Source organism: Mesoplodon mirus (assembly GCF_964341445.2).
Source record: "Mesoplodon mirus genome assembly, chromosome: 9".
Taxonomy (NCBI): domain Eukaryota; kingdom Metazoa; phylum Chordata; class Mammalia; order Artiodactyla; family Ziphiidae; genus Mesoplodon; species Mesoplodon mirus.
Genome location: NC_138985.1, coordinates 66,209,322 through 66,225,375, shown reverse-complemented (window position 1 = coordinate 66,225,375; position 16,054 = coordinate 66,209,322). Strand labels below are relative to the sequence as shown.

The 16,054-nt window shown below is 37.3% G+C and overlaps 1 protein-coding gene across 1 annotated transcript in view; it reads left to right on the top strand.

The window, feature by feature from the left end:
• Positions 1–16,054, top strand: part of SKAP2 (src kinase associated phosphoprotein 2) — a 150,150-nt gene that overhangs the window by 79,674 nt on the left and 54,422 nt on the right. The window contains exons 7-9 of the mRNA XM_082631828.1: positions 11,367–11,491; positions 12,361–12,424; positions 12,781–12,918. Coding sequence (XP_082487954.1) covers positions 11,367–11,491; positions 12,361–12,424; positions 12,781–12,918 — 327 coding nt within the window. The remainder of the gene's footprint in view (positions 1–11,366; positions 11,492–12,360; positions 12,425–12,780; positions 12,919–16,054) is intronic.

Genomic DNA, 16,054 nt, shown 5'->3' with positions numbered 1-16,054 from the left:
TATTGAATTAGGAAAGAGAAAAATAACTTTCATCCGTGTGGCTTTTTACCTCAGGAATTATTGATACTTATCATCCAGGCTGTAGTTGTAGAATTTCTTTAGGGTTGTGGGAGTTTTGAAGGGAGGAAAAGATGTTTTCTCCTTCAAATATTTTAAAAGAATAATTTAGATAAAATGAAAGATGTGCAACACCTTTCTCAGCTTCCTTTATGGACTTAAGTAACAGCAAACATCTATCCAGGTTACTGTTCTAAGCACCTTAGCTGTCTAAGCACTTTAGCTATATTAACTTGGTTAACTACAGCTTTGTGAGGTAGGTACCATCATTAGTCCCATTTATTTTACTGTTTGGAAAACTGAGGACAAGGAGGTTAAGTAACTTGTTCAAGGTCACAGAGCTGGTAATGGCAGTTTGGGGATTTGAACCGAGACATAATGGTTAGAGTCCATGCTCTTAACTACTATTATCACTATGTTAATTTAGAAACAATGATACATTTTGTAACTTCACTTGCTAATTAATAACTTACTCATAGTTCACATAATTTTAAGTTCATTATTTGAACAAATAAAGCCGTAAAATACTGAAATTTAAAGAATATAAGCTTTCTTAGTTTTGCTTTTATCAAGGAAAAGCAGGTCAGAAGTTGAATCTTATAAAGTAAGGGTTGTATATAAATAGCTGACATTCATTTCCAGAAAGGACACATAAGGAGAAAAAAAGATGTAAAAGTCCAATATCACTGAATATAAACTTTCCCATCAAAATGTTTATCAGTGTTGTTTGGAAGTTTATATTTCATTTGACATTATTTGCAGTTTTTAGGGGTTTTTTCCTTATTATAAAATCAGGCAGATATGATTATTGTATTTCAGATAAATTTTAAATACATGCATGATGCTGGAAGTTGGTCTCACCTTTTGGTTAATGGGATTATCAAGTTGAGAATTAATTTAGTGGCTAGTTTGCATTCTGCCACTAGTTTACAATATGTTCATAAGTAGAAATGGAGTCAGTGAAGTGTAAGCTATAAACAGCTATCAACAGGTAGCCTTCTTTCTTCTGCTAAGGCTTAAGCAGGTGATTTTATCAGAAAATTTACAGTCCAAGTTCAATTATGATTATCATAGGTCATAAACACGTGTTACTATTATAGAAATAAAATTTTGTACAGTATTGTGAATTGAGATCAAGATTTTGCTTTTTCATAAAGACATGTCTTCTATTTCATAAGACCAGGGGAGGGAGGTTTAAAATCCTTGTGACTTTGGTTCAGTTAGTCTTCTCATTTCTAATTTCTTTAAAAATCAATGAATACTAATGTCTGTTTCCTTCACTCCTAGTCCTAACTGGTAAATACCAACAGTTAAGTCAAAGATTAACAAGAGTTTTCCCAAAATCTAGGGAATGTTTATATTTATTTCAAAGACTAATAAATAAATTCTAGTTATTTGGGGGAGATACTAATTAAATTCCCATTTCTATTCTTACTTGATGAGGCCTTGTGGTAATAACATTCTTTGTAATTTGTATTTTAAGTACTTTGTGATCCATTTAGCCACTCTACCAGTGCAGCTTTTAAAAAATTACTATTCTCGCATTCCCTTTTTACGTGGATCTTTGAGGATCTGGTTTATATTTCCTTAAACTCTTCCCTATCTGCCACTATGAAGCCTCCTGTTTCCACTGAGATTTCAGATCTGTTTTTAGTGGTTCTTTGGAATTCTTGGCCAGTTCTGCTTTTAGGGACTTGGAGGGGGCAAAAATCTATATTTAGACAGTTTTTAACTGCTTGTTTGGCATGATTTTAATTTCCTTCCTTTGTGTCCTTTTCTTTCCAAGAAAATGTACATGTCACATGAAATTTTTATTTTCTTTTGTGAAATCAGATAGCTGATTTGTACAACATTGTTTACTGTATATGTGAACCACTTTACCTAAACTTTGGAAAGAGCTCTTTAGATATATGAGAACTATAATCCTCCAACTAAGTAGGATTTAGATAAATGGATTGTAGAGGCACAGAGGAGTTGATACCACTTACTAGGTTAAACTGTACTTTGTTACTGTTTGACAGATACATAGTTCACATTTTCTAACTTACGGTATGTGCCAAAAAACATTTTGACCCATTAAGATAATAATGGCTTAGAAGGAGTAGTTCCAGCCTGTAGGGTAAATAATACTCTTACCTTTGTACCCCTAAAGATTATCTGTATTTATTATTCATGGCCATTTGGGGACTTTAAGTTTTATACACACACACATATATATCTTAACATAACATACTTTATCACTTTCTGAAATCACATCCTTCCTTTCATCTCTTTCCTCTTCATTTGAATCTCATTGTCATGAATCTCATTTATCAAACTTCTTGGGTCCTAGATGCTCAGACTGCCATCAAGGTTGTCCTTCACTCACTGATTTATTCATTTTTTAATCTGGTAAATGTTTATTGGGTACTTGATAGATCCTGGGCATGGGGGATCCAAAGATAATCCTGCCTTACAGGTACTCACAGTTGGAGTTTTGTGGGTATCAGTAAGAGAAGAGAGGAAGTCATGGGATCACTCGGGGCTGGGCAGGTAATTTCAGTGCGGTACAATAAGTGATTTAAATAAAATATCTTTGGATCACAAAGTGGGGGTGGGTAATTTCCTGGGGGAGTTAAGGAATACTTCCTAGTGGAGAGGACCCTTCATTGGGCCTTAAAGAATGAGGAGTTTGTTGGATGAAAAAGGGTAAAATGGGCATTCCAGGCAGCAGAATGGCAAAGATTCTGAGTTTCAAAAGGCCTTGGATGAGATCAGAATTGGAATCAAGGCAGAGCATACAGTGAATGAGGGGAGGGTGTATAAAAGGCTAAAAAAGTGGGTTAAGATCAGATTAACAAGAGACTTATGAGAATAAGGTCCTTGCTAACTATTTTATCTTGAATATGGCTTTTAAGCATAGGGCTCTATGACCAGAATTGGTTTTTAGGAAGTAATTGTGATAATATTGTGGGGCATGGATTGGAATGGATAGAAACTGGGTCAGCAGGATCATTTAGGGGGACACTGAACTAGTCTATGCAAGAGAGGAAGCTTCACAGGAAGCTGAGAGGCACATGGAGGATTTAGTGCAGGCCCCTCCGGCTCCAAAGCCATGTTCTTTCCACAACTTGGTAGTTGGCAGGCCTTCCAACACACCTGTAAATGATGGCCCATTTAGGAACCTGTTCCAAACTCATGTTTTCAGGGTTTTGTTTTTTGTTTTTCTGTTTAACCTCCATATGATCTTGAATCAGCATTATGAAACTTATCTCCTCCCACTTTTAGGGGGGAGTAGTTAGTTTGTAGTACCTCTTTCCTTCCCACTTAAGGAGTTTTGCTGCCCCTACCCCAAGTCCCCAATTAAAGAAAATTCTAGTGCCACCTAGTATGTGGCAGCTGCAAGTAGCCTTGGTCCTACCAAGAGTCATTCTAAATGTATATCAAAAGTTATTTATTATATCACATGGTTGTAACTTTTTCATTGTAGTATCTTTTCAATGTATAATAAAAGTCAGTAGAAAATTGGGCTTAATACAGATAATTTAAACTAACAAAACTTGTACGTTGGCGGGGAAGTAAAATTTTTCATTGAGATTGACCTCTCTGCTCTCTCACTTCCCTCATTATTTCACCACTGATAGGAAAAATAGGACATAGCTCTTCAGTGTGGATGACAATTATAAAGTGTTGTGATGTTGAAATAGCATCATAGTTCTCTTTTAATATTTAAAATTATTGTTAAAGTGACAGTGTTTGTATAATTGGAAGTTCTGTTGTTTTATAACAACAACTTTAGTAACAGCCATAAAAGCTTACCTTTTTTCCTGGTTCATTTGATAGAGGCAAATTCCTGGGTCAGGGCATCAGCATTTTATAATTATATCATGAATATATACAAAATATGTAAATTAAATCTGATATTAAATATCATACTATAATTTTGTTTGTGTAAAGAAGGATAATATCTTTGTTATTCCTTAAGAAATAGAAATAATTCTGACATGATAGAAATGAAATAATTCTGATATGCAAATACTAACTTTAAACTCTATCAAAATAAATGTTAAATAAAAGACCTTTATTACCGTGTAGGAGTACAGAGAAGTTAAAATGTACCTCTGATACTTAGAAGGACTTCATCAACATGAGGAAATATTCATGTACAATCTAAGTCCTATTTAAAGGTCTCATGACGATGAGTCCTGTTGGTTTGCAATAAACCAGGACACAGTTTGATTTAAAATATATCTATACATCTGTTTATAGATTGAAGAGATGTGTGTGTGTGTGTATACATAGATAGATTGAAAGTAATATATTTTCAATAGATCTGCACTGCTGTACATAGATATATAGATGTTACTGTATCTATCTGTGTGTAATAGATACAGCAACATCTGTAGCAGTAAATATACTTTGAAAATCTATGTGCCGGGTATTATTAATGCTAAGTGGTATCATACACTGGCTCAGAGGAGTGGGCACAGAGGACCCATGAAACAGTATAATATGCAGGAGCTGGCTCACTGGGGCAGTAGGTGAGTGAGGGCTGGTGAGACTGGAAGAGGTGGAGCCAAGCTGGTAGATTCCCTGGTCAGGAGTTTGGCCTTTTTTGTCTAAGGGACAGTTAATGTTTCTAAGCATTGCAGGTAAGTAGATGGCATGACAAACTTTGGATGTTGGAAAGATCATGTTGACAGCTGTCAGAAGAAGGTAAGACTAGAGGCAAGATGTGTTTTGAAGCTGGGAGTGGCTGGGAATCCAGAGAGTCGTTTAGCACCTTAAGTGCGTGAAGGAGCCGCAGGTTATGTTTTTAGCCATTCTCACGTTGCATGACATTGCATGGGTAGCAGCAGTGTCATTAATTCTGTAATTCTCGTAGGAGGCCCTAAGAGGATAACATGTATAGGATATTAAGATATTCTCTGTATAATGTTTATCATTTTTTTTAAATTAGTTTATTTATTTTTGGCTGTATTGGGTCTTTGTTGCTGCGCGTGGGTTTCTCTAGTTGCGACGAGCGGGGGCTGCTCTTAGTTGTGGTGCGCGGGCTTCTCATTGCGGTGGCTTCTCTTTTTGTGCAGCACGAGCTCTAGGCACGCAGGGCTCAGTAGTTGTGGCTCGCGGGCTCTAGAGTGCAGGCTCAGTAGTTGTGGCGCACGGGCTTAGTTGCTCCGTGGCATGTGGGATCTTCCGGACCAGGGATCGAAACCATGTCCCCTGCATTGGCAGGCAGATTCTTAACCACTGTGCCACCAGGGAAGCCCCTATATAATGTTTATCTTAACAATAGCTGTATGTATAGTCTAACAGACCATATCATAATTATTATCTGAATTTCAGTTGTGGAGGAAAACAGTAAGTATAGCCAAAAAAACTAGAAACATGGTTTTAAATTCCGGTCTGCGAGAAATTTAATTTCTTATAATTTATTTGTTCTCCATTCACAGCTACTTCATACTTCACTGTTTTTTTTTTGTTGTTTTTTTTTTGGTACGCGGGCCTCTCACTGTTGTGGCCCCTCCCGTTGCGGAGCACAGGCTCAGGACGTGCAGGCTCAGCGGCCATGGCTCATGGGCCCAGCCGCTCCGCGGCATGTGGAATCTTCCCGGACCGGGGCACGAACCCACGTCCCCTGCATCGGCAGGCGGACTCTCAACCACTGCGCCACCAGGGAAGCCCTTCACTGTTTTTTAAATCAAGTTTATTCCTATAGTTGAAAGTGTGTGGCGGTATACAAAAACCACTTGGTTCTTATGCTTGCAGTGTACTTTTTTTTTTTTTTTTTGGCTGCTGTGTGTTTTTTTTTTTTTTTTTTGCAGTACGCAAGCCTCTCACTGTTGTGGCCTCTCCCGTTGCGGAGCACAGGCTCTAGACGCGCAGGCTCAGCGGCCATGGCTCACGGGCTCAGCAGCTCCGCGGCATGTGGGATCTTCCCAGACCGGGGCACGAACCCGTGTCCCCTCCATTGGCAGGCGGACTCTCAACCACTGCGCCACCAGGGAAGCCCCTGGCTGCTGTGTTTTGCAGGATCTTAGTTCCCTGACCAGGGATTGAATCCAGGCTTTTGACAGTGAAAGTGTGGAGTCCTAACCACTGGACCACCAGGGAATTCCCACTTGCAGTGTACTTTTATTTTAAAGAAAAAAAAAAAGGTTTTATAAATACCTAAAATTTCCTGCCGCCAGACCGTATGAGCGAAACTTTTAATTCTAACTAAAGTGCTTCCCTTTGGACCCATACATATTGCCTGTGTTTGTTATTCAGAGCCCTTTGGGGCCCTTAAGTAATAAATATATATGGCATACAGTATTTTTCACTTAAAATAGTAATAATTTGATATTTCCTCATGGTATAACTTGGAACACTGGAAGTATATTTCAAGTGACTGAATTAGCATTGGCAGCTGTATTTCTGTGAGCTATATAAACAAGGAAAATGTTCATGTGTCTTTAACTGAGGGCCTAGAATAACTTACTAATCAGTTGGATAAAGTTTAGTGGGAGGTTTAGTATTAACGGGCATGTTTCCCTCTTTCTTACTAGTGAGCATTAATACTTATGGAAATAGCATGAGTTATTCACTAAGAGGGAAAGGCCTTTTTAAATATAAGAAGCAGATATTATCAAAAATTTCTGAACACATTTCATATCTTTCTGTTTGCTAGCCATTTGTGCCAAATTAGCATTATTGGTATAAACAACAGAAACCAACTTTGTTTATGCAGGAAAGGAAATTATTGGGAGAATATCAACTCTCAGACAGAGTTGATGGGAAGGCTAAACAGCCAGGCTCAGAAAAGCAGTCAAGGACTAAGGGAGGTGAGGTGGCTGGAACTTCAGCCCAATCCACACCTCCAGGGACAGTCCGACTGGGACACACTGCTGGCCCTGCCAAGCCAGGACTCGTGATGTTGCCTTTGTGCACTGCCACCAATCAGTGAATGCCACTGCTAACAGAAGTGGATTCTGAGCTCTCCCCTGATTCTTTTGTTATTCAGTTCAGATTTAGGTCCCAGGCTGGAGCATCTACTTGACTGATCTGGAACAGGGAAAATCTAAACCTCCCTCCAGCTTCTGTGGTGGGAAGTTGGTTCTGCCCCCTGATGATCTCAGGACTAAAATAGGAAAGATACTTAGATGCTGGGGATCCTCAAATGACAAATGCTCACAACTCATAGGGATGCTAAATGATTTAGAATTATTTAGTTGCTATATTTATACTGTATTTTAAATGATAAGAGAGTGGTTGGTGTTTTAAGCATATTTTCTGACAGCCAGCAAAAAAGAGAAAAAGCAAGCATATTTGCAATGAAACTAGGACTGACTGGGTTTTGGAAGATGGCAGTGGGGTGGAGGGAGAGAATGTGGTGTCAGTTGATGAAGAAAAGGGAGAAATTAAGAATGATGCTCAATTTTCTGGTTTGGGGATTTCAATTAATGGAGGTACTGCTTATTGAGAAGGAGGACATGACAAGAAAGATCACAAATAGAGTGGGAGTGGGGATAAGATGATCTCCAGTGTGGGCAAGTTATATTCATTGTGCCTATAGGACATTCAAGAGATGAAACATGTATAGTGAGCAGGTGAAGATTTGGATATTAAGTTCTGAAGCTGGACTGAAAATAGAGAATTATGAGTCACAAGCATATTGATAGGAATTTAATCCCTGGGATTGGATGAGGTTGCCCAGTGAAAACTGTAAAGCAGGAAAAGAGCAGGATTTAGAACACAACCCATCATGGCTGTTTAAGAGATGGGCAAAGGTACCGGAGCCCGTAAAGCAAGCTGAGAAAGTTGGGCCCAAGTTGCAGGAGGAAATGCAAGCTATAACGCTTATCATCTCTACTGAGACTTCATAAATTACATGTTCTAAAACAGTGGTTTTTCAAACATTAGTGTGTATCAAAATCACCTGGGGTGTTTGCTAAAAACTTAGTTTTGTGGACTCACCCCCAGGGAATCCTATACAGCAAGTTCAGAGTGGTAGCCATTTCTATGTTTTTAACAGGCATCCAAGATGATTCTAACATAGGTGGTTCATGAAATACACTTTGAGAAACACCTTTCTAGGAGACAATGTGAAATGGTTGAAAAAGCAAGGTTTTAGAATCAGACTTATGTTAGGGTCCTGGCTTTTACTACTTTGGTTGTGTGGCTGTAAGCAAGTTGTTTAAGTTTTTTTTTTCCCCGTCAGTGCTGGGGATATAATAAATAACTTCTTTGTCTTAGAATTATTACAAGGTATATATGAGATTGCTGTATTAAATTTCTGGCATATAGAAGGAGTTCAGCAAATAAGATCTGTCTTTTTGGGCTTCTCTGGTGGCGCAGTGGTTAAGAATCCACCTGCCAATGCAGGGCACACGGGTTCAAGCCCTGGTCCAGGAAGATCCCACATGCTGCGGAGCAACTAAGTCGGTGCGCCACAACTACTGAAGCCCATGCACCTAGAGCCGGCGCTCTGCATTTTTAAAAAAAGAAAAAAAAAAAAGATCTGTCTTTTTGGCACAGAACACAGCTGTAAACCTAAAGCCAATGAAAAAGTAGGAGGAAATAGCATCATTAACCTCATACATTTTGTTTTGTAAGAGATCAGAGCCAACTGCTTTTTACCTCGAACCTACTGAATTAGAATTGTGTAAAATTAAGTTACTGATTTAATAGATTTCATTATCTAGTTTCTCCTGGCAGCCTTCGGTGCTGTAGACATTAAATTCGAACAGCATTGATATAGGCAAGGTTAAAGTGTGAAATAGAAGCTGAGGAAAATTGAATAGAGGGACAAACACCTCAAAAATCCTGAGGGTATCAACGTGTTGTAATATACTATAAAAACTAATACTCAGATTAATACTACTCGATCATCAAGAAAAAGTTATGTTTAACAGAATTGTTTGAAAAGTCAGGGAAGTATATATTCCAGAATGATTTCAGTTATAAAAACCAACATTTTAGAGAGTTTTGGGCACTTAAAAGAAATAAACTTCTGCGATTTGAGAAGTTCACTTAGATAAATTATTTTATTAGTCTACTATAGCTCTGGATAAATGAACTTATATGACCTTACTTCCCATTTGATTGGCATGTAACTATTTTTAAGTCAACAAGTGTCTTTGAAACTACCCCAGAAAGCACTGTCGAACTAGCCTATATGTAAATTGCTATAGATTGCCATGTGATGCTAAGGTTTTCTCTTTCTTCTGTGCCTTGAAGAAAAGCTAATGTAAGTGGAGAAGGGCAGAGTCTTAGCATACCCATGTCTGCCCATTTTGTGTCGTGAACTTCCTACCTCACGTTGGCTAACTGGAAATATGGCTACTTTATGGTTATGGATTTGCAAAAGCTACTGAGAGTTATGAATTTTCCTTTCCTCCAACTGGTCCTTGAAAATCCTGTTTTTTTCCTGAGAAGTTTAAGGAAATCTCTCAGAAGTATCCTGTATGGCTTTGATATTTGCTTCCAACTACTTCCATTTTTTATCATGAAAATTAAATCCTTTTGCAGTGTAGTGAATCACTGACTAATATTCCTGGAGCACTTATATCTGTACTGGGTGTGTGGGAAGGTGTGTGGGGTGTCTGTTTCAGTGGCAAAGGGGGAAAGTTCTGGTACAGTGTTACTAGCTTTTGTCTCACCATACCTATAATGCTCCCTTGTTTGTTTTAAGTGCTCAGCGTAAATTTGTTGAATGAATGACTTAGTTTTCTTTGAGAATTTTAGAAGAACCAACAGTGCCTAACCATTGTTATTTTAACACCTTTTCCCCAGTATTATTTCTCTAGTTAGGTATTTTGCAAAATGTGTTCTGTGAGTACCAGTTCCATAAAATATTCTGTTAAAAAAGGGTTCCATTGACAAATGATTTGGGGAAATGCTGCACACTAAGTCTTTCTCATAGAAATTTGATCAAATATATTAAGGGCCTCAAGAAGGCTGGACTAACAAAACCTGTTTAACTTTGTTTAATTCAACATTTCCCAAACTTATTTGATCATGGAAACCTGTTAATATCCCATAAACACACTTTGGGAAATGCTGCTCTGCTTTTTACAGTTTTCATCTCATAGAGTTTATTGCAGATGTTTTCCACAAAGCAAACTTCAAATTTTGAATTGTTTTTTCAATCATCCAAAGAGATGTAAATTATGACTAAATATGATTAGAATGTCCAGATTTAAGTCAGGAATTACTAACTCAGAGTTTTTGCCTTTGATGTTTTGAACCAGACATGATCTTGATGACCTTTTAAAAATACCTGTTACTTCAGGCATTAAATTAGTACATTTAAGAAAAGGAGATACATATTTTACGGGCACACTAAGCTGAGAGAGCCCTGTACCCCATGATATGGAAGCATTTCTATATTTCCCCTGAGCTCAGTAAAAGAGACAGTCGTCCTTACTCATGATTTTAATATTGTATGTTAATCTAGGAAGTAAACCTATAGCAGTGCCTCTTTTCTCTCAAAATTGTATAACTGGATAAAGTAGGAAAGGCGACTAATTTTATTTTTAGTTTCAGTATTAAATCCTTTGTTTTATTCCTACTTTATTGTCTTTAAAGTAATATCTGACTAAAACTGAAGTCATCTTTTCTTTTGACTTTTCATCATATGGGATTCAAATGTGCTTTACTAGTTTAACTGTTCACTGACTGGTTAAGAAACCTACTTTTGTTTTGTTTTGGTAAGAAATGCTTCTGTACTTGCTTTACCACTCCTCTCCATTCAAATACTTTGTTTTCCCCTCACATCTTTTTATAATTAGCAGTTTTGTTTTGCTTTGCTTTTTAAATTTAGAGTTTGATTTGTACCAATTTAGGAGATTTTTAAAAAAGAAAAGTTGTGTTTTAGGGGCTTTTGTGGGGTGGGGAGGTTGGAGGGTGGTGATGAGAGGAGATAGTAGTAAATAAAAGCCCAGCAAGCTTTCAACTAGACGGGTTTTCCCACTGGCTTACCACATCTGAAAGAGCCACGGATTTGTAGTGGGTTTGTCTAGCAAGTTCAAAGTTCCAATTCTTGGATTTTCCCTACATGAAATTGTCATATTTCCATACTTCCTTCTGAATAAGACCATTATCTGCAGACCTCTTCTTTTGGTTCCCTTAGATGTCCTTTTTAAAACCAACCATTCCAAATAACTCTGTAATTTTAGAATTAAAAGTAATACCTAGAAATATTACTTAAATATTATACTGTGAAAGTAATATGACCAAAAATATTCTATCCAAAAATTTATCAAAAAAATCTAAATAAAAGTTAATCAACTGAATATTTATATTCACTATAGTAAATGAAATTCTAACTTTCATTTTATCTTCAACAGACAAACAACAGAAAGGTGAATTTGCAATAGAAGGCTACAATGTCAGAATGAATAACACTCTTAGGAAGGATGGAAAGAAAGATTGCTGTTTCGAAATCTCTGCTCCCGATAAACGTATCTATCAGGTTGGAGTTTTTATGTTGCCTTGAAATTAAGTTGATAAAACTTCCTGATTTCATTTTTAAAGACATTAACATTTTGTTCAAACAACTCTTTCTGACATGTTAATAATAATAAAAAATACTGGGTTTTATACATTAAACATTTGTATAAGGGGAAATCAAGTTTTTAAAAATTCCAGATTAGTTCAAGTGATATCTTCTTGAGAGAACAGGAGATATGTAATTTATCAATTACTTCACATGTTTCGTTTTATGTCTATTTTAATGGAACTATGTGATTTCTTAAAAGGATTACATGGCAGAAAGAATAAAATTATCAAAAGAAAAATATCAGAATGTTCATGCATATTGTATTGCTTAGGCTTGTGGGAGAAAAGGAAGGCAAAGGCACGCATCAGCTCTGCAATTCAAGAGCTATCAGCCAGCATCAATATGGAATGCATGTTTAATAAGTTTCAAATATCTGAGATTGCAGTTGAAAGCCAGTTAATTAAGTTGTCAGGTAGTGTGTTGGAATTGGACAAGAACATTTTTAAGAAAGCTGTACCCAGCAGTCTAAAGAAATTCATGGGTGTCTTCTAATTGTCAAGGGCAAATTTTGTTCATCAGTTCTGTCTTTGACATTGATGAAGAGAAGCAGCTTTTTTTCCTGCACAGCTGCCAGCTGCTGATCACAGTTTCAAATCCATCATCCTCTGCTTCAATTACGTAAATTTGTCAAAATTAACTGTACATTATAAGAAGCATCCTTGCAAGGAAAGTAGTACTAGACATGAAGAGAATTGCTAATGGTCTTAAAGAAATGGAAAGAATGCAACATATACCTTTCATTACGGTGGTGCTCTTTATTGCTATCGTTTGTTTTTTATTAGTTCACAGCAGCTTCTCCCAAAGATGCTGAAGAATGGGTACAGCAGCTGAAATTTGTATTACAAGGTAAGAGCAATCAATTGAACAAGTTATTACAGTCTTTAAGTACTGGATAACTGAATAAGTTGGAGTTTCATACAAAGAAACTTATTGACTTCTGTGAGAAATGACTAAAAGAACATGACTGGTATTAATACATACCATTTGCTTCAGATTAATAAAAGCATCTTTTCTGTAAGTACCATTTGGCAACTTTGAAATTCACATACTTACACCACAATCAATTTTTTTAAATGTTTAAGTTAAGGATATAGCATATAACAATATTGCGACTTTGTAGGGCTGCATTAATTTAGGTAATAGGGTTTTGAAAACCTCTTTTGCATTCTTTAAAATTCTGCTTCCTGAAACATGTTTTGTAGATATGGGGTCTGATGTTATTCCTGAGGATGATGATGAAAGAGGAGACTTATATGATGATGTTGATCATTCTCTACCAATCAGCAGTTCACCAGCAAGCAGCCAGCCAATTGATGATGAAATTTATGAAGAACTTCCAGGTATTTATTTATGGTGATTCATTTAAGGATTTTAGGGATTTTTTTTAATGTCATATATCATCAAGAGAAGAAAATGGTGAGCTATTAAAAACAAGGACAAAGAAAATCTTCAAAACTGTTTTACGAAAAGGGCTCTGCTTGAGGTATTTCAAGTGAGTGGATATACTTTTATGAAAAGTGAATGGAATGTTAAAATGAAGCAGATACAGTCCTGATCTCATGGGACTTTTGGCTCGTTAACATTGTTTATGCTACATAATTTTTTAATTAAAAAACTGACTTGCCTTACAGTTTTTTCCAGCAACTCACACATCATTTTTTATTTATACATCTTGGAACTTCCATTAACCAGAAGTTCTATGCACACCCCATATGTCAACAACTTCTGCCTCATATATTCCTCCTTGCTGTAGTGTATTGCATTGTCTTGGAGGAATATCGTTGAACTATAAACAAAGGCCTTTTGAGGCTTGAAGTTTTCGTACTTGATATTTTATCATTCTACATTTTCAGGCATGGTTTAGTGTTTATATGCCTCAGTATCCGTTATGTAACATAAATTTAATTGTCTATTAGCTCTTTGGCTTGTAGTTTTGAGGGTCAACCTAAAACAGAAAGAACATTTAGGGGATTATTACGTTACTACTACTCTAGGTTGAAATGAGCCTTTTTCTGGTTATTAAAAAAATCAGCCATTAGAGAAGGAAAAGGGATTATAAGTAATATGTATGATATTTAACTGACATCTCATGTAGAAAGGCTATTTTTCTTTGAATAGAATGATTTAACAACAGTATAAACCTTTACAAATGATTTAACAATACCTAAAATGTTCAAAATTAACATACAAATATGATGTTCAGTGTAGTAAGCAGAGCATAATAACTAGCACATGGACTTTAGAGTCAAAAAGTTTAAATTCTGACTATACCATTTACTAGCTCAGTGACCTTAAAAGTCAATTTTTTCCTCTATAAAATAATGATAATTTCATGAAGGGGGTGGTAGTAATTGACGTCATAGATCTACAGCCCTCAGCACAGTGCTTGAGTCATAGCACACCCACAATAACGTGTCACATCATCATTATTATTTTCATTATTATATCTGGTAAATTCTGCACATGCTTATATGGAGTTATAATAATGGTTTTCTGACCAAGTAAGAATTAATGATGGTAATGGGATTATAAACCCAAGATATTAAAAAAATTACTCAAAATATGCATCTACATATTCTTTTTTTTTTTTTTTTTCTTTTTGCGGTATGCGGGCCTCTCACTGCTGTGGCCTCCCCCGTTGCAGAGCACAGGCTCCGGATGCGCAGGCCCAGCGGCCATGGCTCACGGGCCCAGCCGCTCCGCGGCATATGGGATCCTCCCAGACCGGGGCACGAACCCGTATCCCCTGCATCGGCAGGCGGACTCTCAACCACTGCGCCACCAGGGAGGCCCTACATATTCTTTTTTTTTAACATCTTTATTGGAGTATAATAGTTTTACAATGTTGTGTCAGTTTCTGCTGTATAACAAAGTGAATCAGCTATATATAAACATATATCCCCATATCCCCTCCCTCTTGCGTCTCCCTTCCACCCTCCCTATCCCACCCCTCTAGGTGGTCACAAAGCACCGAGCTGATCTCCCTGTGCTATGCAGCTGCTTCCCACTACCTATCTATTTTACATTTGGTAGTGTATATGTATGTCCATGCCACTCTCTCACTTCGTCCCAGCTTACCCTTCCCCCTCCCCATGTCCTCAAGTCCATTCTGTACGTCTGTGTCTTTATTCCTGTCCTGTTCCTAGGTTCATCAGAACCTTTTTTTTTTTAGATTCCATATATATGTGTTAGCATATGGTATTTGTTTTTCTCTTTCTGACTTACTTCACTCTGTATGACAGACTCTACGTCCATCCACCTCACTACAAATAACTCAATTTCATTTCTTTTTATGGCTGAGTAGTATTCTATTGTATATATCTGCCACATCTTCTTTTTTTTTTTTTTTTTTCGGTACGCGGGCCTCTCACTGTTGTGGCCTCTCCCATTGCGGAGCACAAGCTCTGGACGTGCAGGCCCAGCGGCCATGGCTCACGGGCCCAGCTGCTCTGTGGCATGGGGAATCTTCCCGGACCGGGGCACGAACCCATGTCCCCTGCATTGGCAGGCAGACTCTCAACCACTGCACCCCCAGGGAAGCCCCTGTGCCACATCTTCTTTATCCATTCATCTGTCGTTGGACACTTAGGTTGCTTCCATGTCCTGGCTATTGTAAATAATGCTTCAATGAACATTGTGGTACATGACTCTTTTTGAATTATGGTTTTCTCAGGGTATCTGCCCAGTAGTGGGATTGCTGGGTTGTATGGTAGTTCTGTTTTTAGTTTTTTAAAGAACCTCCATACTGTTCTCCATAGTGGCTGTATCAATTTACATTCCTACCAACAGTGCAAGAGGGTTCCCTTTTCTCCATACCCTCTCCAGCATTTATTGTTTGTAGATTTTTTGATGATGGCCATTCTGACTAGTGTGAGGTGATACCTTATGTACTTTTGATTTGCATTTCTCTAATGATTAGTGATGTTGAGCATCCTTTCATGTGTTTGTTGGCAATCTGTATATCTTCTTTGGAGAAATGTCTATTTAGATCTTCTGTGCATTTTTGGATTGGGTTGTTTGTTTTTTTGATATTGAGCTTCATGAGCTGCTTGTATATTTTGGAGATTAATCCTTCGTCCATTGATTTGTTTGCAAATATTTTCTCCCATTCTGAGGGTTGTCTTTTCGTCTTGTTTATAGTCTGCTTTGCTGTGCAAAAGCTTTGAAGTTTCATTAGGTCCCATTTGTTTATTTTTGTTTTTATTTCCATTTCTCTAGGAGGTGGGTCAAAAAGGATCTTGCTGTGATTTATGTCAAAGAGTGTTCTTCCTGTGTTTTCCTCTAAGAGTTTTAAGAGTGTCTGGGCTTACATTTAGGTCTTTAATCCATTTTGAGTTTATTTTTGTGTATGGTGTTAGGGAGTGTTCTAATTTCATTCTTTTACATGTAGCTGTACAGTTTTCCCAGCACCACTTATTGATGAGGCTGTCTTTTCTCCACTGTATATTCTTGCCTCCTCTGTAAAAGATAAGTTGA